The sequence below is a fragment of the Sarcophilus harrisii genome, chromosome 4 (genome assembly GCF_902635505.1).
Source record: "Sarcophilus harrisii chromosome 4, mSarHar1.11, whole genome shotgun sequence".
NCBI lineage: Eukaryota > Metazoa > Chordata > Mammalia > Dasyuromorphia > Dasyuridae > Sarcophilus > Sarcophilus harrisii.
This window is the reverse complement of record NC_045429.1, coordinates 447,957,498-447,983,542: the sequence shown is the minus strand read 5'-3', so window position 1 is coordinate 447,983,542 and position 26,045 is coordinate 447,957,498. Positions and strand designations below refer to the sequence as shown.

The 26,045-nt window shown below is 45.7% G+C and overlaps 1 protein-coding gene across 1 annotated transcript; it reads right to left on the bottom strand.

The window, feature by feature from the left end:
* Positions 1-451: 451 nt before the first annotated feature.
* ABHD11 (abhydrolase domain containing 11) lies at positions 452-3,419 on the bottom strand. The gene is made up of 6 exons (XM_031967945.1): positions 3,215-3,419; positions 2,837-2,972; positions 2,090-2,263; positions 1,299-1,469; positions 852-1,036; positions 452-762 (listed from the first exon to the last, which is right to left on the bottom strand). The coding sequence occupies exons 1-6, from the start codon at positions 3,328-3,330 to the stop codon at positions 630-632; spliced, it is 915 nt and encodes a 304-aa protein (XP_031823805.1). The 5' UTR covers positions 3,331-3,419; the 3' UTR covers positions 452-629.
* Positions 3,420-26,045: the final 22,626 nt, after the last annotated feature.

Below are 26,045 nucleotides of genomic sequence, written 5' to 3'. Positions count from 1 at the left end.
TCACATATGCGATTGTGTCTCCCCAAGATTCTATCCTGGGGCTTCTGCTCTTCCCTGGCTCTTCTTGTGTGATGATCTCATCATTCCCGTCTCTATTACATGGAATTCCCAGATCCCACAAATCTGCCCCAACCTGACCCTGCTAATCCCCATCACCCCCTGCAAACCATTCCAGACTCTATGTCCAAAGAGTCCCCCAAACCTTAACCATTTCCCAATTACTATGAGGAGCTCAGGGTCTCGAGGTTAATCAAAAACCTGGACTTCCAGCCGTGCCTTGTGGCCAGGCCATAGTCTCTGGGGAGGGTTTCAGGGGCCGCTAATTCTGTGTGAGAACCACCATTCAACTAAAATGATGTGACTGCCCCTCTCCTCTGCCCCCTGCCATGACCCAATCTTCACCGGCTCGACCACCCACTTGTCCTAGTAGCGTTGGGAATAAGAGAAGGGAGAAAGCTGGAACAGCTTTATTGGTTAGACTCTGAAACACTGGTTGTGCCCACTTGGAGGTGGACGGGAGTCGGGGTACGGGGCTTCCTTCTCTGCTGGTGGGAGGCACTGCCCGGGTCCCCCAGGCACTCATGGTGCTTGGGAGCCGGTGCAGACGGGGCGGGGGGGACGGCCACCTGCTAGCACAGGAAGCGTTTAACATTGCTCATGAAGTCTTGGGGCTGGTCGGCGTGGATCCAGTGGCCGGCCCCCGGGACCGAGAGGATCTGGGAGTGAGGGAACAGACGCTTCATCTCGGGGTGGTGGCTCGGCCTGCGGGGACAGAGGCAGAGGCTGAGAACTGGGAGGCGAGGCGTAAAGGGAGACCCCCCCCACCCCGGCCCACCTCCAGCCCGCCTTACTGGATGAATTCAGAGTTAGCGCCACTGAGGAAAAGGGTAGGGCCAGAGTAGGATTTCTGGAGCAGGGGGAAGTCCATGATCTTGTCCATCTGCTGGGCCAGGGCTTCAATGTTGACCCTCCATGTGAAGTGCCCATTGCTGGCTTTCACGAGGTTGGTGAGGATGAACTGTCGGATGTTGAGGTCCTGGGGGCAAGCGGGCTGGGTGGGTGCACTCCCCTGGGCGGCAGGCCCCGGCTCTCCTGCCCTCCCTCTGTGTCCCCAGCTAGAGAGGACCCCCTAGCCCCAGGAAAAGGTCATCACTCTAGGGGTGATCTGGACGGAAGCGGGAGGGCGCAGGATCGGAAGCCAGGTCCTCCGGGCGTTCCCCTGTGGCCCCCTGCCTCTCCGGGGGTCCTTCCATGTTCTCCAGAGTCCCTCACCCCCAGCTTCGGTGGGGTGGGGTTACCTTGATGACGGGCATGAGCTGCTCGTCGACCACTTTGCGGGCCTGAGAGAGGGGCAGCTCCTTGGGGACTTGTATGTTCTTCATGGCTGCCAGGTAGGAAGGGAACTTGGAGACGGCCGTGGTCGGCAACGGGCTGATGTCCACCAGGATCAATCGTTCCACCAGCTCCGGCTGCGGGGAGAAGCCCCCCCAGGGTGACCTGCGGTGCCCTCCAGGGCGTCAGAGGCCCGGCAGGGGACGGGGCTCTGAGGGGAAGGAAGGGGCGTCACCGACGGCGCCCCTCCCTCCACAGAGCAAGGGATGGAGGGCCACGCTTACAACTTGGACCTGAAACCCGCCCCCTCCCCGGGCCGGAAGCATCCCCTCATCCACGGGGAGTCAGCAGGGGGCGCGGCAGCCTCTGGCCCGGTTCTATGCCTCCTTTCCTCTTCACCCCCTTCCCAAGAGCCCCCTCACTCAGGGACCAGGCAGGACCCTGGGGCTTTAATGCTTCCATCCCCGGACAGGGCCCTGGGCTCTCCTGGTGCCGATTTGTGGCTGCCCCTGTACTCCAGGCCCCGGCCTCGTCCCCGACTTCCTGGCTGCCTCTGGGGCAGCCCGGCTCCTTCTCAGCTCTCCTTGTCTGCAAGTGAAGGACTGTTCCGGGGGACCCCCTCATCCCCGGGACTTCCCATGACGACGAGGCTCTCCCCGGACGCGCGCCCACGTGTAACGCCCTTAAAACTGGAGGGAGGGGCTGTTCCGGCGCAAAGAACGCATGTGACAGCCCCCCCCCGCCCGGGCTCGCCTACCCTCTGCAGGGCCAGTAACATGGCAGTCTTGCCCCCCATGCTGTGCCCGATGAGGACGCAGGGAACCAGGCCCAGCTGGGGCAGGAGGGCCTGCAGGTCGGCGCTCATGGCCTCGTAGCTGGCGTCGGCGCTGTGCGGGCTCTCCCCGTGGTTCCGGGCATCCACTATCAGCACCTGGGGGCGGAAGCCTGGGCGTCAGTGCCCCCCCCCCTCCCGGCCCAGGGCTCAGAGGCGGTCCCGGGGGGGGGGGAGGGGGATGAGCAGGGCCTGACAGAGGAGGGGCTGGGGCTGGGCAGGAAGTCACGGGACCCCGGGGGGGGGGGCAGCGAGAAGCAAAGCCAGCGTCGGCCTCCAGGACCAAAGCAAGGGCGCCAGCGAGTGGGTGTGTGCGCGCCTACGTTCCATGCACACGTTAGTGGCAGCTGACACCAAATAAAGGCTTCGGCGCTTATCAGGCCCCTTGCCCACCTTGGGATTCCTCCATTTTCAGAGGAAGCCCGAGCTCCCTCAGTAACGGGTCCCTTAGCCCCGGGACCCCCCATCCCGAGCTGCGTCTCCCTCTGCCCGAGAGGCAGGTGCCCGTCTGAGGAGCCCTGCTGGGGGGAGGCCACAGCGCCCCCAGGCGGGTCCTCACGGAGCCGTTTCCGGCGCCCCCCAATCACGCGGGGCGGGTCCCACAGGCCGACCCCCCCCATTTTGCCTGCGCCCCGCCCCCTCGGGTTTCCTCCTTTCGCTGGGGACCTTTACCTTCCTGCCCGTTTGCTGCCCCAGGGCCTTGGCGATGGACTGGAAGTTGGTTTTGCTGCCAAACAGCCCGTGCAGGAAGACCAGGGGCGGGTGGGCGTCCGAGGAGCCCAGCAGCCGGTAGGAGAGGGGTACGGGCCTGGGGAGGGGGGAACACGGCCCGGATTAGGGGCCCGGAGGGGGAGGGGCGGGCGGAGAGCAGAGGGGAGGCTGATGCAGCAGGGAGGGGGTGCGGAGGGGGCGGGGCTCGGGGGGGATGGGGAGGGAGAAGGTCACCACCACCCCCACCCCCACCCCCGGCGGTGGGGGAGGGGGCGGATCGCGGGAGGGACCGGGACCGAGGCGGGAGAGCCCCTCCCCCTCCCCGCGCCCTCCGCTGACCTGGGGCCGCTGCTCCCGAGAGCGGCCGGGACCGCAGAGAAGCCGGGCCCCCGGGAAGGCAGCGAGGGCTTCAGGGCCGCCCCCCCGAGGCTCCAGGACCGGACCCAATGCCCCATGCTCCGCGCCGCCCCCTGCCCGGCCTCCGCAGCAAAGCGTTCGGGCGGCAGCCACAGAGACGGCCCTCGCGCGTGCGCCCTGCAGCCCCTTGGCCCCTCCCACTTCCCCCCACGCCGGGCCCGCCCCTTGTCACTTTTTTTCCTTCTTCCAATCTACGCCCTAGTTTTGCGGGAGCCCCGCCCCTGCCCCGCCCCCTACCCTCCCTCCTGTCAGCCGAAGCACTTCAGCGCTGGGCCTACCTGGAGCGGTGCCGGGCCTACAGCGAGGCGCCATGAGCCCCCCCTCTGCTCCCCTTCCTCCTCCTCATCTTCTCCTTTCTTTTTCTCTTTCTCCTCCCCCTCCTTTTCTTCCTCCTTCTGCCCTTTTCTTCTCCTCCCCCCTCTTCCTCCCTCTCTTCTCTTCCTCATCTCCTTTCCCTTTTTCTTCCTCCTCCCCTCTTCCCTTTCCTCTTTCTGCGCCTCTTTTCCTCTCCTTCTCTTCCTCCCCTTTTCTCCTCCCCTCTCCTCTTCTTTCTTCTCCCCTCTTCTGTTCTTCCTCTTTTTCCTCTTCCTCCCCCCATATTATATGGAGTGTCAGGCCTGGGGTCCGAGAACTAGGAGTTGAAATCTGGCTTTAGATACTCCCTAGCCCTGTAGCCTGAGGAAGTCACATCATTTGTTTGCCTCAGTTTCCCCATCTGTAAAATGAACTGGAGAAGGGAATGGCAAATCACTCCTGTATCTTTGCCGAGAAATGGGGCTAAACTGAACAGCCACAAAGCCCGATAGAAGGTAGACTCAGAGCGAAGACGTTCACCGAGGGATCAGGAAGGGAAGAGGATAAGCATTTATATAGCACCTACTGTGCGCTATAGCGGCTCTGTGTGCTAAACTCTTTACAAATATTATCTCATTTGGTCCCCACAGTGGGCCTGTGAGGTGGGGCTATTATTATCTCTATTTTACAGTTAAAGAAACCGAGGCAAACAGGTTAAGTGACTTGTCCAGGTTCACATAGCTGTAGGCATCTAAGACTAGGTTTGAGCTTGTATACTCTTGGCTCTCAGCCCTACAGAGACAGGATAAACTTTTGATGCAGAAGATGGGATTTTATCTGAGATTAAAAGAAGTCAGGGCTTCCTCTCACCCTGAGGAAGCCTGGAGGAGCTAGAGTTAATTAAATCCTTCCTGAAGTATGGAATAGAGGACTTCTAGTTTTGGAAGGACTTGGTTGGACAGAAAGATTCTTGAGCCCAAGAAATGGTCGGGGCTTCCTTCGTAACAAATCTGCCCTGCTCACCGGCGTTACCCCCATTTACTTAAACCAGAACCATATGTAGGAGTAGGGCCATCATTGGGGCACAGATGGAACCTCAGGCCAGCCAGGGCAACCCCTCATCTTCAGATTGCTTCAGGGAAATTCAGGGGATTGGCCCCAGATCCCACCAGAGATCAGGGAGCCAAGACCTGACTGGCAATCTGGCTCTCTCTGCATGACCTTTGTGTTTGGATAACTTAAGTTTCTGACATTGTTAGTTTATTCTTTGGCCAAATATATACTTTGTGGCTCAGAGTTAGAGTCTTGACTTGGCCTTGGAGATACATCAGGGACTTAGCCAGGATAGAATGCTGAGGATGCAGTCTGTGGTCTGGGCCTAAGGATGTAGTCTGGCTATATTCTGAGGCTTGGGGTTAGAGGTGGAGCCACTGGTCCCTGAGTGGAACAGAATTCCCTCTGAAGTCCGGTGGTTAGAATTAAGATGAAACCCTGCACCTTCATTAGCACCGGGCCTCAGAACGCTAATACAACAGGACCTTTGATCTGGGGCAGAAGGCTTCCTGACTCCATCTCCATACCTGTAAAACCTGGCTTGCTTTCTGCAGAGAAGCCATCAGGAATTTTGTTTTTAATCTTGGGAGGGCTTTGAGATCCCTGGAGAGGGACTCCCTTTAAACATGCCAGGTAGTATTTTAATGAATCTTTGTTAACCTCATTAGGAAAGGAGACTTGCACATCTGAGCCCAAACCCTGGGAGCAAAGGGACTGGGGGTGAAAAGGCCAAACTAAGTGGTTTATTGGAGCTTGGGAGATGAAGGAAAATGAATTGTCATGTAGGCAGATGATTCCCAGTAGGCTGGGACAGCCACCTCTCCTTCCTCATCCTCAGTCTTTTGAAAACCCGACCTGTCTTCCAAGTTCTAGCCCTACAACTGAAGGGAATCTGGGCTTACAAGGCGATGATTCTCTGATCTTTAGCTTTGATGGGTTCCACCTGAAGAGGGGGGAGTGGAAAAAGGCTGGCTCTGGAATCAGTGACTCTGGACCCTGAAAAAAGCCTTTGAGATGTATCAACTGTGGGACCCTGAGAGCTCAATCAAAATATCTTATTTTATCCTCATAACAGTCCTGGGAGGTATTTACAGATGAGGAAACTGAGGCATTGAGAGGTTCAGTGACTTGCTAGTAAGTGACTTTTGGGGGATTTGAAATTAAGTGTTCCCAAGTTCACGTTCAGGGCTCCATCCCCCTAGAGCAGGGGTCCTCAAACTTTTTAAATAGGGGTCAGTTCACTGTCCCTCAGACTGTGGGAGGGCCGGACTATAGTAAAAGCAAAAACTTTGTTTTGTGGGCCTTTAAATAAAGAAACTTCATAGCCCTGGGTGAGGGGGATAAACGTCCTCAGCTGCTGCATCTGAGCAGCAAGATTTGACAGCTGATCTATTATATTAGGTAAGGGAGAAATGGAAGACAACTAACACCCAGGTTATGAGTCTGGGTGACTGAGAAAATCCTGGTACCCTCAATAGTAATTTTTTTAAATTTAGGAAGAAGGGAAAGTTTGGTGAGAAAGATAATGAACTCCATTTTGGACAAATTGAATTTTGAGATGGCAAATTGTGCACTGCTCTGAGCCTTAGTTTCTCCACCTGTAAGATAAAGAGGTTGGACTAGATGGCCTCTGAGGTCCCTTCTAGCTGTCCCATGGCTTCATGAAGTGGGACCTGAGGGTCTAGTCCGAGGCTGTCCCTCGTAGTTGGTCTAGAGTAGGGCATCAATGTATCCCAGGATGTGTGAGGTGGGAACAGCCTGATCATTGTTGGTCTACCTTAGCAAGGAATTTATATGGCAACTGGCATCAGACCTTCCTGCTCAGGATTTTCTTTTTATTTTTTGCAGAAACGTGTGTGGGTTTGAGAGTGGGGCTGGGGGGGGGGTGGTAATCGTGGGTAATGGAGCCAAATCAGGGCCTAGAAAGACACACAAAAATGAGTGTTCATAACCTATTGTAACAAAAGTCAACAGCCAAGCTGATGGCAAGGAAACCAAGCTCCAAGGGCAGAGCTGAGCTCTGTGCCATGCTCCACACACAAAGCAAACACAAGGAGGACAACAGCTGCCTCTGCTCTTATGTTGACCTTGTGTGATCCTGGGCAGGGAGGACTCAGGCTATGTCACCCACTTTTCAAAAAAGAGGGCCTTGACTCTGGAAGAACTTCAAGGACATTCCTATAGCAAACATGGGGAGTTCTGAAATCAGCTCTTGGATTCTTTTTTTTTTTTTTTTTATTAGCAGCTTTTTATTTACCAGATATATTCATGGGTATTGACAATTGCCAAACCTTTTGTTCCAGTTTTCCCCCTTCTTCTCCCCTCCTCCTCCTCCAGATGGCAGGTTGACCAATACACGTTAAATATGTTAAAGTATAAATTAAATACAAAATAAGTATACATGTCCAAACCGTTATTTTGTTGTACAAAAAGAATCAGACTCTGAAATAGAGTGCAATTAGCCTGTGAAGGAAATCCAAAATGCAGGCGGATAAAAATAGAGGGATTGGGAATTCTATGTAATGGTTCATAGTCATCTCCCAGAGTTCTTTCGCTGGGTGTAGCTGGTTCAATTCATTACTAAACTCTTGGATTCTTTAAGGGAAATGGGCCAAAGCGGAATAATCTACCCCCTGCCCACCTAGCCTGGCACCTGTAAGGAGGAGTAAAAGCATCATAGCAACTGGGCCACTGGCTCCAGCTCCTGATTCTCCTGGACCCACATCAAGACAGGCTCTGTATGTCCCATCAAGAAAGGTTATATCCTGAAGTTTATCAGAGACCAGAGAGGGTGATCAGGCACAGGGAACAGCCATTTGGTGCCCGAAGTTTATTGGGAGAGGTGAGGCTTCTGTTTACCCTGGCCCTGGTACCCTGGCTCCTTCTTTATTTCTCTCCTTCTTTCCCTCTCCTCTCCATTTTTGTCTCCCCACTTTCTCTCCCTCTCTACTTCTTTCTCTCCTCTCTCCCTTTCCTTTCTCCTTTTTCTCGCTCTTCCCTTCCTTCTCTCTTTATCTCTCCCTCCTTCCCTGAGTCTATCTCCCTCTCTCTCTTCCTCCCTCTTTCCCTCTCTGGATCTTTATCTCCCTCTCTCCTTCCTTCCCTGAGTCTATCTGCCTTCTCTTTCTCTGGGTCTAGCTACCTCTCTCTTTCTCTTCTTTCTCTGTCTCCCAGTGGGAATGTTTCTTGGTTCTTGTCTCTGACAAACTGGCTAAATAGAGTGTAGCATTTTCCTCTCATGTAAGTGATGTAGAGGACCTGGGTTCCAGTCCCACTTTTGACTTTTGACGTACTGGCAAACTTGATAACTTACCAGTATTTTAGGAAACTCTTTAAGGCTCTAGAAATTATAGAGAAAGTACTGACTGGCATCAGGAGAGGGAACTGATGTGAGGGCGATCGAAGGTTCAGTCCCTATTCCTATATAAACATGAAAATGAAAATCATGGCCTATCATTTCATCACTGTTGATGAGAATTAAGTACCGGGGCCTCCACTAAGTTGGGGATAGAAGCACAAGAGTAACATGACCCTCTGTTCAAGAAATTTCATTTCAACCCAGAGATATCACATTAATTTTATGCAAAATAGATACAAGATTTGTGGGGCTTAGGGGGAGGATCAGGTAAGGCTTTACGTGGGATTTGTGCCCTTAAGTAGAGGTCTGGAGGAACTTGGGGATCCGAAGAGGTGGAGGATGGACCGTATTCTAGTTATGAGGGATAAACCTGGGCAAACGTTCGGAGATGGAGATGGATTATACTTGGTTATGTGGAAGAAGGGATGAGAAGGGGAGAATGAGTGGCAGTCCTCACCACTAGAGGGCATTCCTACATAGAAAAGAAAATGGATCTATTGAAGTGTTTCTAGCTAACCAGCATCTCCGTGATCTTGGCTCCTTTGTCAAACTCTTCTGGCTCCATGGCCCACCTCAAGGCACAATTACAGAATCTGTATAATGTTGGGCAAGCCACTTAATGCATTTTGCCTTGGTTTCCTCATCTGTAAAATGAGTTGAAGAAGGAAACGGCCAACCATTCCAGTACCTTTGCCAAGATGGGAGGGAGCTCAGTGGCCATCTAGACCAGGGATCCTCAAACTTTTTAAATAGGGGGCTAGTTCATTGTCCCTCAGACTGTTGGAGGGCCGGACTATAGTAAAAACAAAAACTTTGTTTTGTGGGTCTTTAAATAAAGAAACTTCAAAGCCCTGGGTGAGGGGGATAAACATCCTCAGGTGCCGCATCTGGTCCATGGGCCGTAGTTTGAGGACCCCTGATTCTAGGCCAACCTGCACTTGAACAGTCAGTCAATAAACATTTATTAAATACTTACTGTGTTCCAGGAACTGTGCTGAGGTGGGCTAATGCCTTCTCTCTATTGATTACTGCCAAAACATATGAGATTTGAACCTATGACTTCACACTCTGCACTAAGTCTTTTCCCCCCTTTATTCTGTGCTCTATGATCTGTATGGGCAGAGGAGAAGTACTCAAGCACAACAATTCCTTGAAGTATCAAAGAAAGCTGGTAAAACACTTCCTTTAAATTAAGAGAAAAATATAGTGGATAAAATGGTAGATTTGAAGTTTAGAAGATCTATGTTACAATTTCACCTTAACTTCTTACTATCTGTGTACATCTGCAAGGTTGATTAGCACTTACCTTGTGCTAAGGCTTTGGCTAAAAAGCAAAAACATATTCTAGGCCTTCAAGAAGTCCATATTATAATGGCAGAGAAACCATGTAAACAATTATATACCTACAAGGTCAATGCAGAATGAATAGAAGATACATTCAGAAGGGATGAACAGTTCCAGGGACCGGGAAAGGTCTTTGGCAGCAGGTGGGATGTGCTCCGTTGGGTCTGACTCTCTGGGACCTCTTTGGGGGTTTTCTTGGCAAAGGTGTTGGAGCGATTGGCCATTTCTCTCTTCAACTCATCATACAGAGGAGAAAATGGAGGCAAAGTGTGTTAAGTGACGGTCATACAGCCAGGAAGGATCTGAGGCTGTTTGAAGTTAGGTCTTCCTGATTCCAGGCCCTTCCAGCTACATCGTAAAGTGTAAACTGAACTTTTTTCCTTTTAATATTAACTAAGTTTAACGTATAGAATTTCTTCCTTCTCCAGTACTTTTACTATCCCAATTTGGTTTGATTTTGGCTAACATTAAAATTAGTTTAGATTCTTGTAAAACACAATAATTCCAGGAAGAGATGGAAGGTCATTCAGAGGTATGTAAACTATCAACAGAGGCCAGTATAAGAACTAAAATTTGCTTCAAATAAATTGTCAAGTAGAAAATAATAAAAAAAAAAAGTAAACTGAGTCTTACAAAGGATAGAAGGAAAGCAGAGATGAGGAGGGGGAGTATGAGGGAGTACAAAGGAACATCGTTTGAGAGAACCAGCAAGTCGTCTGGAATATCTGGTCCTAGAGAATGTGAAGAAAACTAGAACCTGGGAAAAGGCCAAGGAAGAGCTTCAGTCTCAGTTTCCTCATCTGTAAAAAAAGAAAAAAAAAAAGCAGATTAATAACAGCCCCAACTTCCCAAGGTTGTTGTGAAGATAAGAAAGAGAACAGTCCCATCTCCTCCCCATTTCTGTAGCTACGTGTTTGAAAGTATGGAGAGCGTTTTGTTGATCCTCACGGGAACTCCGGGGACCCTTTGTCCCATTTTACACATTTACACCCGCTTGTGTTATATCTTTTTGGAATGAACAGAATCAGATGTAAACGGAATTAACTTGTTGGGAAAATTTTCTTTGGTGTTTAATCAGTTTTGCACAGGGACACACAGCGTTGTTCTTTCTGTTCAATTTTTATTAAGATGGGGCTGGAAAGGGAAGGCAGCATGGCAAAGGTGGGGGCCTGATTCAGTGGCTTTGCAGAGGGGGTCCCGCAGGAGACACACACACACACACACACACACACACACACCCACACACACACACACACACACACACACACACCTGTGTGCTGCTGGGTGGGGATCTGCTGTCCCTACAGGTGGCTTGGGAGGCGGCCTCAGTTGCCTTGGTAACAGACTCTGTGCTGTGATTGGCTGGCCAGGGATCAGGAAGGCGGGCAAAGGGGGGGAGGGAGCTGAGAGGAGGTAAGTGTCAAGTATCTCGCACCTGTCCCAGTATCGGTCACGTGGGCCCGGGTTTCACCTGCCCGGCTGAGCCGGGACAATCGGCCTGCTTGTTCTGCCGCAGACAGACTGGCCCCTGGGGCTCTGGGGCCCTGGTTGCCAGGGAGACAGCCCGGGGAGGTCACTTGGGTAAATTCCTAGGGGAGGGGGCGGTTGGTGGCTGAGGGAGGCCTCTCCCCTTCCCCCTCCCTCCCCCCACTAGAACCCGGGATGAGGGTGGGCCTTCAGCACAGCCCGGCGCGGGGGGGGGGGGGGGGGGCCTGAAGGTGCGACCCCCTCGGGCGGACTGCAGGGGGCACTGCTGGGCAGTGGGGACATCTCCCGGCCCCCAGGGTCTGCCCGCCCAGCCCTGCTTAGGTTAGCAAATTGTCGGTTGATCCAGTGCCCTCTGGGCAGCTTTTCGCTAAGATTTAATCGCCGAGAACTGGGAGGAGGTTGGCAGGATCGCTGCCTCGCCCGCCGCCAGGAACCCCCCTGGTTCTCCCAAACGGGGGACGTTTCCTCCTCGCCCGGAGTCGTGCTGCCTAGTCTCTGCTCTGAACAAACGGGCGCCCCTTTTCTTTTTGGAAGCCCCCCGAGCATTGTCTGGGGGCGCCTGGGGAGGAAAGCGGGCGATGCAGCCACCAAATAGTGACCCTGAAATAACCCCGATTTTAAGGACCTCTTATTGTCACATCTTTTCCACTTACAGACGAGGAAACTGAGGCCCAGAGAAGGTGACAAAGCGCTGGATTCGGAGTCAAAATCCTGTCTCTGACATCTGGGTCACTCCGGACTTTGGGCAAGCCATGGAACCACTCTTGGCCTCAGTTTCCCTATTTGTAAAGTGTTTGGACTGGAGCTCTGAAGTCTCTTTCCCACTCTAGGTGTCTCGCACCAAAAGTTTTGGAGGTCGTTTTTGTGGGGAAAAAAAAAAGTCTCCTTCTGATTCTGAAGTCATCTTTTCTGAGGAATGGACACTCAGACTCCCTCCTTCCATCTTTTCTCCCTCCCTCTCTTTCCCTTCCCTTCCCTTCCCTTCCCTTCCCTTCCCTTCCCTTCCCTTCCCTTCCCTTCCCTTCCCTTCCCTTCCCTCCCTCCCTTCCTTCCTTCCTTCCTTCCTTCCTTCCTTCCTTCCTTCCTTCCTTCCTTCCTTCCTTCCTTCCTTCCTTCCTTCCTTCCTTCCTTCCTTCCCTCCCTCCTCCTCATTCTTTTTCTTCTTCTATAGGGAAGGAAGGGGAGGTAGATTTGGAAACGATGTGATATAAAAACATGTTTTTTTCATACATACGTATGAAGGTTTTACAAGAGTGAAAGTTGAAAACTTTGCGTGTATTTTGGGAATAAGAAGCTATTATTAAAAAACACACGTGTATATTCACATGTGTTTTTAGTCTGGGCCTGTGATCTCCCCGAGGTAGGCTGCTTCCATTGAGGAAAACCTCTTTCCTAGTCCAAGTCAGCGACTACTGAACAATGGATCATCTCTGCGAGCTGCCTAGAGCATTGAGAAGTCACGCAGACCCTCTGTAGCAGAGATTGGACCTGAAGGCAGGTCTTCAGAGCTGGCTCTCTGCTCCACCAGACTGACACTCCTAAGAGCATCTAACGTCTCTGTGCGGGTCTCTTCCTCTATGGAACTGATGGTTGAATTGATGACACGAGGGCCCTTCTGACTCTCATCAAGGATCTCCTCATGGCATCCCCTGCAGGTTCTCTGGCTTGGGAAGCCTTTGCCAGCCACATCATTGCACAGTGCACTATGGTCCCCCATTCTGGCTTCCTCTGAGGTGGTTTGGAGGCGTGGAGGAAGCCCTAATTCTCCAAGATGGAGCACAAACTGCCACAGCCTGGGAAGTGCTAGAAAGCCTCTCTGGTCCAGGGTTACAGGATTTCTAGCTGAAAAGGATCTCCGGTGCCAGCTTAGGTGGCTAAGAAGACCTCCTCATTTTATAGATGAGGAAACTGAGGTCCAGAAATGTTAATCCACTTGCCCAGAGTCATGAGTAAGAGTCAGGATGAGAATCTAGGTTCTCTGACTCCCAATCCTAAACTCTTCTCCATGGTTCACTTGTCTTCCCAGACCTGGTCATGCTCAGCAGGAGCTCCCAGTGTCAGGTGGTGATTTTTTTCCTCCACAACACTGTCACAGGCACCCACTGAGGCATGGAGGGGTTTCTGTCTGTAGGAACAATGGAGGAAGGAGCAGCCGCACCTGCTGGACCCACCCAGAGAGTCTTGAGGCAGGTGTGGTCGTCACACTGACCAGCTCTCCTGTCCCACAGCTCTTGTTGATAGCAACAAGAACAAGCCTTTGAACAGTCATCCCCAGCTTGCTCTCCTGGCCCAGCCCCCTTCCCCGGAGCCGGCAGTCTCTGTCCAGCTCCCTCTCCTCATAGTTCTTAAGCAGTTTCTGTTCCTGAGTTTTGGTGTTTGTATTTGAAACCTCCCCACCCCCTTCCTGTTCTAAAAGCTCCCCATGCTTTCTGACTCATAGTTTCTCCAAGGCAGCTGGGATTTTCCTTCTTACCATTGATACCCCCTCCCCAGGCTTTTCATCATCTTTCCCTTGCAGAGACTTCTGGTCCCCCCTCCCCTCTCCCACCTCCCTTCTCAAGACATCCATCCCCATTTGTATGATATCTTTTTGAAATGAACATCATCAGATCTAAACCGAATTAACTTGTCACAAAATTTTATTTGGTGTTGAATCAACTCTGCAATGACAAAACATCCCTCCAAATGCTTGGGCATAAAACAAGATCTCAGCAGATATATGAGATCAGAAAAATTAAAAAAATATGTACAAATATATTAAATAAAATAGAAAACATTTTATCTACAAACACATTACATATAATGTAATAATACATACAAATGCATTATGTAAAACAATCTAAAATATAGTTAATTTATAAATATACCATATCAAATGTTTTATTAAATAATAAATTATTTATTAAATAATCATTAAATAATGTAAATATTTTAGATATAAATGTTCTGTAAAATAAGATATAATATAAAAATAAAAATAAAATAAAATGTTACATATAGATAATATATAAATTTTATATAAATATATACAGTTTTATGTTCAGCATGTTATATAAAATACGAATAAAATATAAAATAATGTACCCAATTTTAATATCCAAGTATGTGAATAAAATAATACAAATATTTTATATGTAAATATATCATAAAACTATATTACACAAATATGAACTACAATAAATATATTGTATAAATTGTATAAATATTTGTACAGAAATTATGTTCAAATATATATAAATATACAAATAAATATAAACTGTTTTAATGTAAAGATATCTAAAATAGTATATCTAATGTGTATAGATACTAAAAATAGTATCTATACACATAATATTGCATTAAAATGACAAATAATCTTTACAAAAACTGAAATTGACACAGAACACTGAACTACAATAAAGTCAGAAGCAAACAACAGAGACGCAGTTCAGGCTACTTTGTAATTCAGTTCATTTCTGCAGATACCATGTACTTGGTGTTGGTGATACAAGATAAAAATGACGTAGCCCCTGCCTTTCAGGATGGGGGGTGCTATGTGTCCATCAATATATACAAGTCTGAGGGTGTGGGAGGAGCCTGCACTGTTGGGGGAGAGAGTGGATCAGAAAAGGCTTCTTAGAAGATAGCATCTGAGTTAAACCTTGAAGGAACTCAAGGATTCTAGGACATGAAGATGAAGAAAAGCGTTCCAGGGGACACAGGCAAGCCCAGTTTGGCAGGAATATAGAGTATAAAAGGTGGGGGAGGGGGGAAAGGAATGGAGATTAAACCTGTGATTTCATGTTCCAGAACTTCTGGTAAGGACAGTCCTTCTGCCAAAGCAGGTTGGCATCTTCTCTGAAGCACGATAGGATTAGAAAGTTTCTCAGAACACTGAGAGGTTCAGTGACTTGTCCAGGGGTCACATAACCAAGAGGGGAGGCTTGAACCTGGATACTTCTTACTCCAAGGCTATCTCTCTACACATTATACTATCTTGTTTTTTATAAAGAGGAGTAATAAGGACAAATAAGTCTAAAAGGGGGGGGGGCTGCAGCTGGAATGGGCCCCAGCAGGGCCTTTGTTAATTTCTGCATGAGCAACTGATTACAGAGGGATGCTGTTGCTCACTTAGCCAGGTGTAGGAAGTTTGGGTCTGAGGCTCCAGCAGGAGCTTTCTAGCTTCAAATTAAAGGGTTGTCTCTCTTTGGAGGAGGCAATGCTTGTTTTCAAAATATCCAGCAAGCTTGTTAGACCAAAGGATAGGGAGAAGGGAGGCAGAGGGAGGCAGAGGGAGGCAGAGGGAGGCAGAGGGAGGCAGAGGGAGGCAGAGGGAGGCAGAGGGAGGCAGAGGGAGGCAGAGGGAGGCAGAGGGAGGCAGAGGGAGGCAGAGGGAGGCAGAGGGAGGCAGAGATAGTGACAGAGATGCTGCTTAGTTGTTTTTAATAAAGCCCTCTTTTCTCATATTCACCTGGGAGGCAATTGGGAGCCCCTGAAGGTGTTTGAGCAGAGGAGTGATATAATTGAATCCATGTCTTAGGGAGATGGTATTGGCAACTGAGTTGATGAAAAGTTTGAAAAAGGGAGGAAATAGAATCATCACTAAGGAGGGTCTAAATTTGTGGTGGCCAAGTGAGTAGAGAGAAACCCAATGGCAGAGGGGTCTTGTCATTCAGCAATACTCAATATTGATCAATTCAATGGAAATATATAAATATGGAAATCATGAATCCTGGAAAAATGTAGCAAAAGATAACTTTGGTCTCTCAAGATAAGCATAAAAAAGGGAAAGCTGCTCACAGTCATATCCAGTGTCTATGGCAGAACCCCAATAGGAAGGAGAATTTCTTTACCTTATTTCTTTGTATAAATGGCATTCTACTGACTGCATTAAGATCCAAAACATTACAGAATCTCTTATATAAAATCCATACTCAAAAATTTCAGTCTAAATATACAACCAGGAAAATCAAGTATATTAAAAAAAAAAAAGCATATTGTCCATTTCAAAAATCCCAGCTCTGGTTCATTCTGTTTGTGACCTTGGGCTAATCACTTCTCTAGGCTTCAATTTTTGCATCAATTAATTAAGAAAATTGGATTAGAGAGCCTCTGTGACATTTTTTTTTAAACTGAGTCTAGAATCTTTTGGTCCTTGTGATTAGAAGTAGAGGGTGAGAAGGCAGGATTAAAGATGAGTCTGTGGTTATGAAGGTGTGAGGAGGAGGATATGGTGACTTTATTAGAAACATAGGATTAAGGGGAAAGCAGATGAATTTAATTTGGGACTTTGGGGGTTTGAGATGCTGATGGGACACCTCAATGGAGCTGCCCAACTGTTGGTGTCTGGTAATTGACAGAAGGCTGGTGTTAAGAGTTGGTAGTTGTGGGTGTGGAGATAATTGAACCCATGAGAGCTGATGAAAATGTAAAAACAATCTCTAAATAACAGCCGAGCCAAGGAGAACATCTGCACCATCCTTATCTGAGTAGTGAAAACCTAACCAAAATATTAACATCATATTTCAAAGGAGTTGAGGTTTGTCCTCAGAAGAAAATGAAGAGAAAGAGAAACAGACTCTTGTGAGGTCAGGCTTTAGTTCAGGCTGTAAAATATGAACCAAGAGGAGGTGGGAAGGGAAAATCAAGATAAGCAGAAGAAAATAAAATGGAAAAAGAAAATTACACTTGAAGTCATAAAGAGAACTAAGCTAGTCTCTCTCTCTCTCTCTCTCTCTCTCTCTCTCTCTCTCTCTCTCTCTCTCCTTTCCTTTCCTTTCCACCTTTTCTCTTTCCCCCCCTTATCCCCTTCTCTCTTCCTGTTTCCCCACTTCCATTTTGAACTTAATTAACTCCAAACATTTCTATGCCCAAAGCAGGATAAGAAAAAAAGAAAAAAAAGAGGATTTAGGATCATGAATCTGTCTCATGGACGGCTTCCCTTTTCTCTTCAGAAGCATAATAAATTTGGCACATACAAAGCCGTCTTGCTTGTCTGCTTGCTTCCACCGATCTTTGTTTTGTTCTTTTCTCTGCATTTTAAACAATAACTCACTGACTCTTTCCTTTTGTTTTGTTTTCAGTGCGGTAATCTGATTCTGCCACTTCTTAACTGTGTGATTTGAGCAAATCCCTTCATTTCTCAGGGCCTCAGTTTCTTCAACCTTAATTGGGATTGAACTGTTAGTCTCTGAGGTCATTTCTGGGACTTGACCTACAATCCCCTGATTAATCTGGAAATCTCTTTCCTGAAACTCACCTGTGAAAAATCAAGCTGGGAGGCTTACGTTTGCCTCCTGACTTCATCACTGGACAAGCCATTCTTTCTCTGTTTTCTCCTCTGTAAAGTGACAGAATTGATCAGCTCTTTATTATGACCTCCATGTTTCTCGAGTACATAATAACATCATGGCTCATTTCCCCCATTGTATTTATAATAGTAGTAAATGTTTAATGCTTTAAGATGTGCAAAGCACTTTAATACATAATCTTATTTGTGTTGTGATGTAGGTACTATATTTGTCCCCATTTTACAGATGGGGTAACTGAGGCTGAGAGCAGTTAAGTAACCTGCCCAGGGTCAGAGATGGAATTTCATCTCGGGTCTTATTGATTCTTGGTACAACATCCTGTTCTTTGTGTCGTCTACTCACGAAGGCAAGGACCCATAAATAATCAAGGAGGAAAATGAGAAAAACTACAGATTCCAAATAGGAAAATTCATCGGAGAATTCAGCGCATCCAGATGTTGGCTCAAAGACAACAGTGAAATAATGTCTGGAGTAATCGCCTCCTGATGTGTAGAGTCGGGAAGCAGTTACGATTGAAGAGAAGTGAAGGGATGACTTGAATCAGCTTTGGCAACTTAGAGTGTGGTGGGCTTGTTCGTTCAGGAAGGAAATTAAAATGGAAAATGGATCAGATATGTAATGAAGCCCATTTTCCATCTATGTACACTCAACTCTCCATGGCAGCTGGCTCCAGAAACACCAGAGGTAATTGCAACTTCTGGTTGTTTTTCTCATTCTCCAAAATAACCAAGGCATCAGGGAAGTGATACCTTGACATGCAAGTCAATTGGATTAAAGTGATGGAGGGCTGGGCAAGGTCACTTGCCTCACTTTCTCCTCTGGAGCCATCTGGATCCAGTGGGAAGATTTAAATTAACAATAATGTTAAAATGCATTTAAATAGTTCTACCTTTTATCTCTTAATACCCTTTCTACCCACTTTCTTGTGTTTACTTATTCATTATCTCCGTTCCTCTTTCCACTCTTTGTATGTGCCCTTTTAAAACTGAGCTCCATTTCCAGCCATAACTGTGTGGTTTTCTTGCCTCTCAGTCTTTTCTTTCACGGGCCTCCTTTGCAATTGGATTGTCAGTATTTTGTTTTTGAAAGCCTTCCATCCTTCTGAGGACATTTTCCTTATTCAATCACAGAATCTTAGAGAAGAAGGATGTTCAGAGTCTTTTGTTACCTGGTCTGTCTCCTTTTGACAGCCTTTCTCTCATCTCCAATGCATCATTGGCTATATATTTAGGGCTGGAAGGAAACTTTGAGACAATTTGAGTCCAACCCTTTCATTATACAGATGAGGAGACTGAGGCCCAGGGAGATCAAAAAACTTGTTTATAGTTACAGAAGAAGTTAATGGCAGGGCCTGCAGCCTGCCCTCAGATACTTGAAAACAGTTATCCTATTTCCTATCTAAGTTTTATATTGTCTAGGCTCAAAACCCTTTGTTAGTTAATCAATGATAATAATAATAAGTATGTTCTGGGAACTGTGCTAAACACTCTACAAATATTGTCTCATTTGGACCTTACAATAATCCTGGGAGGTGGGAGTTTTTATCATTCCCATTTTACAGATGAAGAAACTAAGGTCTAGGGAGACCAAAAGACTTTCTTACAGTCATACAAGAAGTTAGGACATAATAAAGATTAGGATATAGGTGCTACCATTATTTCCAATTTATAGATGAAGAAGCTTAGTTTCAGTGACTTGACCAGAGCTTCTGAAGTCAGATTTGAACTCAGGAAGATGAGACTCTAATCCAGGTACTCTATGCACTGTGCTATCTTGCTGACCCAAGTATGTCTAAGGGGGTCAAACTGACCACTCTGGCTGTTTCCACTCCTCTTCTCTTCCCTCCCATGTTTAATTCAGCCTTCTAACACTCTGGTCCCCAACATTCTCCCTCTTGATCCTATATCCTATACTTATGATATAATGAAAAGGCCACTGGCTTCGGAGTCAGAAGACCCGAGTTGGAATCTCAGCTCTTTATTATAATTGTGCAACCCTAGGCAAGGACTCAGTTTCCTCATCTTTAAAATAAAGGATTTGGTCTAGATGGTCCCCTGGGAACCTTTCTACCCCTTAGTCTGATCTCTTTCTCCTTTATTCTTTCCAACTTCTTGTGATCATTGAACCCAGCTCTCTCCTAAAGATCTCACATCCCTTCCAAAGCTGGCTGTTCCTCTCACAACACCGGATGCCCAGTGCCAGGGGGAGAGTCAGACAGCACCTCGCTTCCCGGATTCACTTTCAGGCCTTGATCACCGTCATCCAGCAAACATCCCTTCTCCCTTAAAGTTTGCTCCCTTTGGGCAGATCTTTATTGCTGTCACCTGTACACCTTCAGGTCCTTCTTCCTCATCTCTAATTCATTCAGTAAGTCCCTCATAATCTTCATCCTTATACCATTAGGAGACTCTAGTCTCTTTCTCAATCTCTTCAGTTCATTCTCATCCATCTCCAGTCTATCCCCACGATGACCGAGAATGAGCAACCTTAGAACCTCCTCCCCTCAATGACTTTGTCCCAGGTGTCTGAATTCCCAACTGGGTCTCTGCCATCTCTGTGCATATCCTTCATGACCTGAAGCTTTTGGGCCTGGTTAAACTGAAGAATGACCTTTCCATGGGATTGAATTAAAAAACTACTCTGGTATCTATCAACGGATTCTCCCACTTAATCCAATAATGGGTGCTAAGGAGTTAATGGTGGCTTTCTGTTGAGTTTGTCACTTTGCAATAGGGATCAGCTGAAACTATTTCCACCAGATGTTTGAGGAATTATTCTGAGTATTGGTATGCCTTTGGAGAAACTGTGGAAAGGATACTGGTTAGGCTTTCAAAGCCCTAGGTTCTAATCCCCTCTCTGATGCCTGCTAGATGTAAACTCATTTAATTAATCAGTGTCATTTTTCTCATCTGGCAAAGGAGAGTGTTGGATTAAATGAATTCTGAGCTCTAAGTATATGATGCTTTCCAGGCCTCAGTTTTTTTCATCTGTAAAATGAATAGGCTGGATGAAATACCTTCTGAAATTCCTTCTAGCCTAGATCCCATAATAACTATAATTTTATATAGGACTTGAAGGTTTACAAAGCACTCTACAAATATGCTCTGGTTTATCCTCAGAGTGACCCATTATCCAGATAAAGAAACTGAGACTGAGATTAAGTACCTTGCCTAAATTCACACAGTAAGCATCTGAGGTAGGATTTAAATTCAGGTCTTTTTAACTTCAGGTTGAGCCTGTTGTTTGAAATACAATCTAGGTCCCTCCGATAGCAGAATCTGGAATCCTTTCACCATTTCTTTCTCTCTCTACACCATTCAGTGCTCTTCTGGGCATGTCTTGCTTTGAACTTTTGCCCATACTAATTTCCCCAACCTGGTATAATGGAGGAAGTTAGGGACTCTCCATTACCTCTGTTATGCTGGGATCTGTCCTTCCCCTTCCTGTCGGCTTCTCTAAACCCCATCTATTCATCTCAGATATAGGAAAGCTTTTCTCATCAGTCCAAGTTAATGGATTCTTCCTTTATTTGGAATCTTACGGTATTTTACAGCCATACTTTTCTCTATTTATGAATGTTTTGCTATTCTTTATTTTCCACCCCTCCCTCCAGGGTAACAGAAAAGAGCAGCTTAAAAAACCCCAAAGAACCACAATGGCCACATCAGACAAGAGATGACTCATTCTTCTCCCATAGCCGGTCACCTTTTCTGTGAAAAGGTGAAAGTTATGCTTCACTTCCAGCCTGACAAAAGCCACGGTTACTCACTTCATTCACTGGTCACGTTCTTGTCCCTCCGAGTTGTTTTCCTGACATTACCCTATTTATCATGCCATTTGTTCTCCCAGTTCTTTGCTGCACCCCATATTAATTCATCCAGATCTTTCCCGGTTTCTCCACTGCTGGGAAAAACTTTGAGTTTGGGCATTTCCTGGAGAAATCAGGAGTCTGAATGAGAAGAAACTGGATGGTTAATTTCAAGGTTTCCCTCATGTGAATTTCAATGAAATTAATGCCTGTAGAATAAGCAAGAAGTTTTATCTATATATCATATCTATATTTTAATAATAATATATTAGTGCCTGTAGAATAAGCAAGAAAATTTATCCATATATCATATATATTTTAATAATAATATATTAAAATTATATTTATTTTAATAATATATAACAATACACATATTTTACATATACACGTATTTTTCTTGTCAGAATTTCATGTGTTGGGTTTTTTTTTGGAGGTGGAGGATATTGAGATGGGATGGGGAAGTGGAAGATTAAATTATTTAGGGGACAAAATTCCAAGGACAGATAATGAACTTAAAAGAAATTTAAAATATGTAAAGAAATTGAAGCCATTGAAAAAGCCAGTGTTCTTGATAAACAATTCTGAGAAAAGAAGTAATAAAATGCTAGTAATATATAATAGGAAAACTTGATGACAGGTGGATACCGAGATATTGAAAGGAATTTTTATTATGTGAGAGTAAAAGTTGGGCAGTGATTCACAAATCAGTCTGTTGTGTCTGCCTTATTGCCCTTGTGTTCTCAAGGTGACCACTTAACTAAGAGGAACACAGGTTGACAACTGAAGATGATGATACAGTAAATACACCGAGTGTTGACTCATTCAGGGCCTACAATCTTTGCAGCTGTAGAGCGACGGCATCCTTGCTGCCAGGAAGGCCATATTCCATTTGGCTGTGGCCTGGTCATGGTTTCTCATCCCTCTAATCTCCCATACCTCTAATCTCTCTCAAACTCTAAGTCTATTAGTTACAGAGAAATTTCTTATTTATCTTGATTGAGGAAGTGTGAGCTTCCTTAACATTGACAGTGACTTGAATGTGCTCTAGCTTCCCTTATCTTAATCCTTCATCTTAATTTCTGAATCTCTCCTGCTCCTTAATCTCACTTCCTTCTACTGTTGCTTTCACTTGTTCCTGCCATTCCTCCCTAGTAGATAATAAGCTCCCTGATCATAAAAATCTTTATTTTACAAATTCATCGTCCCCCACTCTAAGCAGAGGTCCCTCAAACCCGAAGAGCTTTTTGGTCGGGATAGACTGGAGATGAATGAGAATGAACTGAAGAGATTGAGAAAGAGACTAGAGTCTCCTAATGGGATAAGGATGAAGATTATGAGGGACTTACTGAATGAATTAGAGATGAGGAAGAAGGACCTGAAGGTGTACAGGTGACAGCAATAAAGATCTGCCCAAAGGGAGCAAACTTTAAGGGAGAAGGGATGTTTGCTGGATGACGGTGATCAAGGCCTGAAAGTGGATCCGGGAAGCGAGGTGCTGTCTGACTCTCCCCCTGGCACTGGGCATCCGGTGTTGTGAGAGGAACAGCCAGCTTTGGAAGGGATGTGAGATCTTTAGGAGAGAACTGGGTTCAATGATTACAAGAAGTTGGAAAGAATAAAGGAGAAAGAGATCAGACTAAGGGGTAGAAAGGCTCCCAGGGGACCATCTAGACCAAATCCTTTATTTTAAAGATGAGGAAACTGAGTCCTTGCCTAGGTTTGCACAATTATAACAAAGAGCTGAGATTCCAACTCAGGTCTTCTGACTCCGAATATTTGTCCATTTTAAAATGTAAATCTATGCACAACCAGCTCTGAGAATAGAATTACAGAGATGGGATAGATGCTGAGCTCTCAATGAGAAGAGGCTCAGCTGAAAGATGAGACATGGTTTGGGATATTTAAAGTGGGAGAGCATCCTGCACAGGGTAAAAAAATAATAAACAAAGTTTATGGGATTTGATCATTGAAGAGTACCAGATCATAAATCAGCTTCCTCTACTGGACCAGAAAACATGACCCCAGATATGAAATTAATTATGGACAGTTAAAAACAGTGAGAGTGATCATAGAAATCAATAATCTAATTTAAAATTTGAATTAAAAGGTAGTTGGGACCCAGTTTTTTTACTAAAAGGTTTTGAACTGATCAAAATATTGCTTGGAGAGTTTTTGTCATCATGTGTATGATAGATTGAACCACTAGGGGAGCGTGATAGTATACAGAGCTTTGTGGCTTCATTTTCCTTTATTCAAATCTGGTCTCAGACACTTACAAGCTATATGACCTTGTCACTTTATCCTACTTGCTTCATTTTCCTTATCTATAAGATGAGCTGGAGAAGGAAATGGCTAACTACCCGGTATCTTTGCGAAAACCTCAAATAGGTTTTTGGGTCACAAATAGTCAGACGTTGACGGGGGACAAGTAAACAACAATAATCACACATAATAGATTAGATTAGTTTAGCCAGGGTATTAGAGCAATAGTGCAGAATAAATTCTGTGATATTTATCAGATTGTTTTAGGACACAAACATTTTTATGAATAATAAATTGAAAATCAGCTTTGAGATGTTTGTTGGAAATGTTTATTTATTTTTATTTTTTATGGGTTTTTTTGGAACTTTTGATGAGCAAGTTTGATATTTAAAAAACCTTAGATATTTTATTAAAAAAAATAACACATTGAGAAGTAATGTGGTATAGTGGATAGAGAACTGGCCTTACAGTCAGGAAGTCCTGGGTTCGGAGGTGACCACTGTCATGTACTGACTCTGCAAGCCTGGGCAGATCACTTAATCTTTCAGTGCTTTAGGCAATTCTCTAAAGTTATCAGCTGCAGAGAACATGCTGACCTGCCTTGTTGGATGGAATTTCTTCTCTAGAAACACTTTATATAGACTCATTCTGGGGAAATATCCCCAACAAATAACAATTTGTGGACACGGAAGGAAAAATAACAACACAACAATTCCAACCAATTATGTTGTGTCTTTGTCTATTTACTATTTACATGAATAAACATTCAGGAATGTGCAGTTACAGACTCTCTGCCACATAAGTTCATGATTTGTTTGCAGTCCCCACGAAACATTTATATTTAAATGCCTATTCCTTTGGGTAGGGATTCATGCTCTGTGGCACAAGGATGACCTAATAGTCATTAGTTACTGGTTGTGTGGGAGATGATGAGGCACCCAGTAAAATCATCACATTTTCCATTTCATCTGGGATATCTGTGGAATGAACTTTCAAATGAATTATCCCAATGACCAATGATTTAAAACATGTGGTATGAATCTTGATGATAAGTGGAAAGAGTCCTGGCTCTGGGGTCAGAAGAACTAGGTTCAAAACTAACCAGTGATACTCACATGATACCAGTGGGACCTTGGCCAGGTCACTTTGGTGCTGTTCTAGTGGCAGTGCAGAGAGTTGTGGGAAGCCCCTTTGGTCGGAGGCGTGGGTCCAATGTGAAAGAATTCACGAACCCAAAATATTAGTGGCAAAAAGGGAAGTTTTATTGGCACTGAGAAGTCAGCTTTGCTAGGAAGACAGACTTCTGAGTGGCAAAGTCCTATTAGGGAAATGGAGGTTAGCACTGAGAAAAGAAGGTCTCTTCACAGCAGGCAGAAGTCCTGGCAGGCAGCTGTGCCAAGGGGCAAAGCATACTGCTTCGGACTGCTGCAAAAACATGGAGTTTAGAATTGTCCTTAAAACTTCCAGTTGAAAAGGAAGTCAATGCCCCCAGGCCTGGATACTCATCTTGGAGTTTTGGCCACTCGCTGTCAGGCCCAGATCTTCAACTGAATGAAAAATCTTTGAAGGCTTAAAAGAATTTGGAATTTCCTGAAAATGGTAGGCAACCCCAAAAAATCAATTGGGGGGGGGGGGAGTGATTTGCTTCAGAAAAGCCCAGCCTGGAAAATATGCTCTCTCTCTCTCAGACTATGGAATCTGGGAAGCCAGGAATCAAAGAGGCAGAGTGATTATTTTACAGATTAAAGGGGACACAGTTTCACCCCTGTTAACTTTACAACTCTTGGAGCCTCAGTTTCCTTATTTATAAAATGAAAAGGTTGGATATAGATAGCCTCTGAAGTCCCTCAGTTCTAAATCCATGATTCTTGTTGTTCCGTTGTGTCTAACTTTTTGTGGCCCCATTTGGGATTTTTTTGGCAAAAGATACCCAAGTGGTATTGTCATTTTCTTTTCCAGTGTCTCCCCGTTTTACAGATGAGGACACTGAGGCAAACAGAGATAAGTTTCTTGTCTTGGGTCACACAGTTAGCACTAAGTGTCTGTGCCAGATTTGATTCATGACCCGTTGCTCTATCCTGTGGTCACATAAAATCAGACACAACCCAACAACAACAACACAATAAGGCTTGCAAAGATCTTTACACCTACTAAGTCATTTGATCCTCACAACAAGCCACAAAAGGAGATGGGTGCTGTTATCATCTCTGTTTACAGATAAGGAAAATGGAGATGTTGAAAGATTTGCCCAGGATCAGGTAACTACCAAATGTTGGAGGCAGGATTCTAATTAAAGTCCTTTTGACCCCAAGGTCCTCTCTCTATCCACCGTACCATCTAAATTCCTCTAATAAGGAAATATCTTTTTTTATCTGTAAGCAGTAATTTCTAAGGAACTCCTGTGCTCAAAAATTCTAGACTAGAGCAAAGTTTCTCCTCTTCCAGCTCATTTTTTTTTTTTTTCTGGAGATAATTTCAGCTGCTAAAGGGACCATTGTAATTTAAATACAAACTCCAGTTTAAGATGGGAGTAAAAAAAATTAGCATTTAGTGCATGTTTCATAATTGTAAAAAAAAAAAAATCCCCTCAGAACATCAAAAAACCCCAAACCAACCAATTAGTAGATAAATTTGTTAGGAAAGGATAGACATGTTGTTCTGTCTAGAGACATCCTTTGTAATTAGAATCTTTCTTTTAGTCTCTTCTGTGTGTCTAGCTGATGAAAGATTCAGGAAATCTCAGTAATGAGGAGCCAAGAAGGGCATGGGAGGTTGGAGATTAAAAACACAAACAAACTTTTTTTAGAACTGTCAAAGAAAGATATGCTCACTAGAAATGAGAAGTCCCTGGAAAAT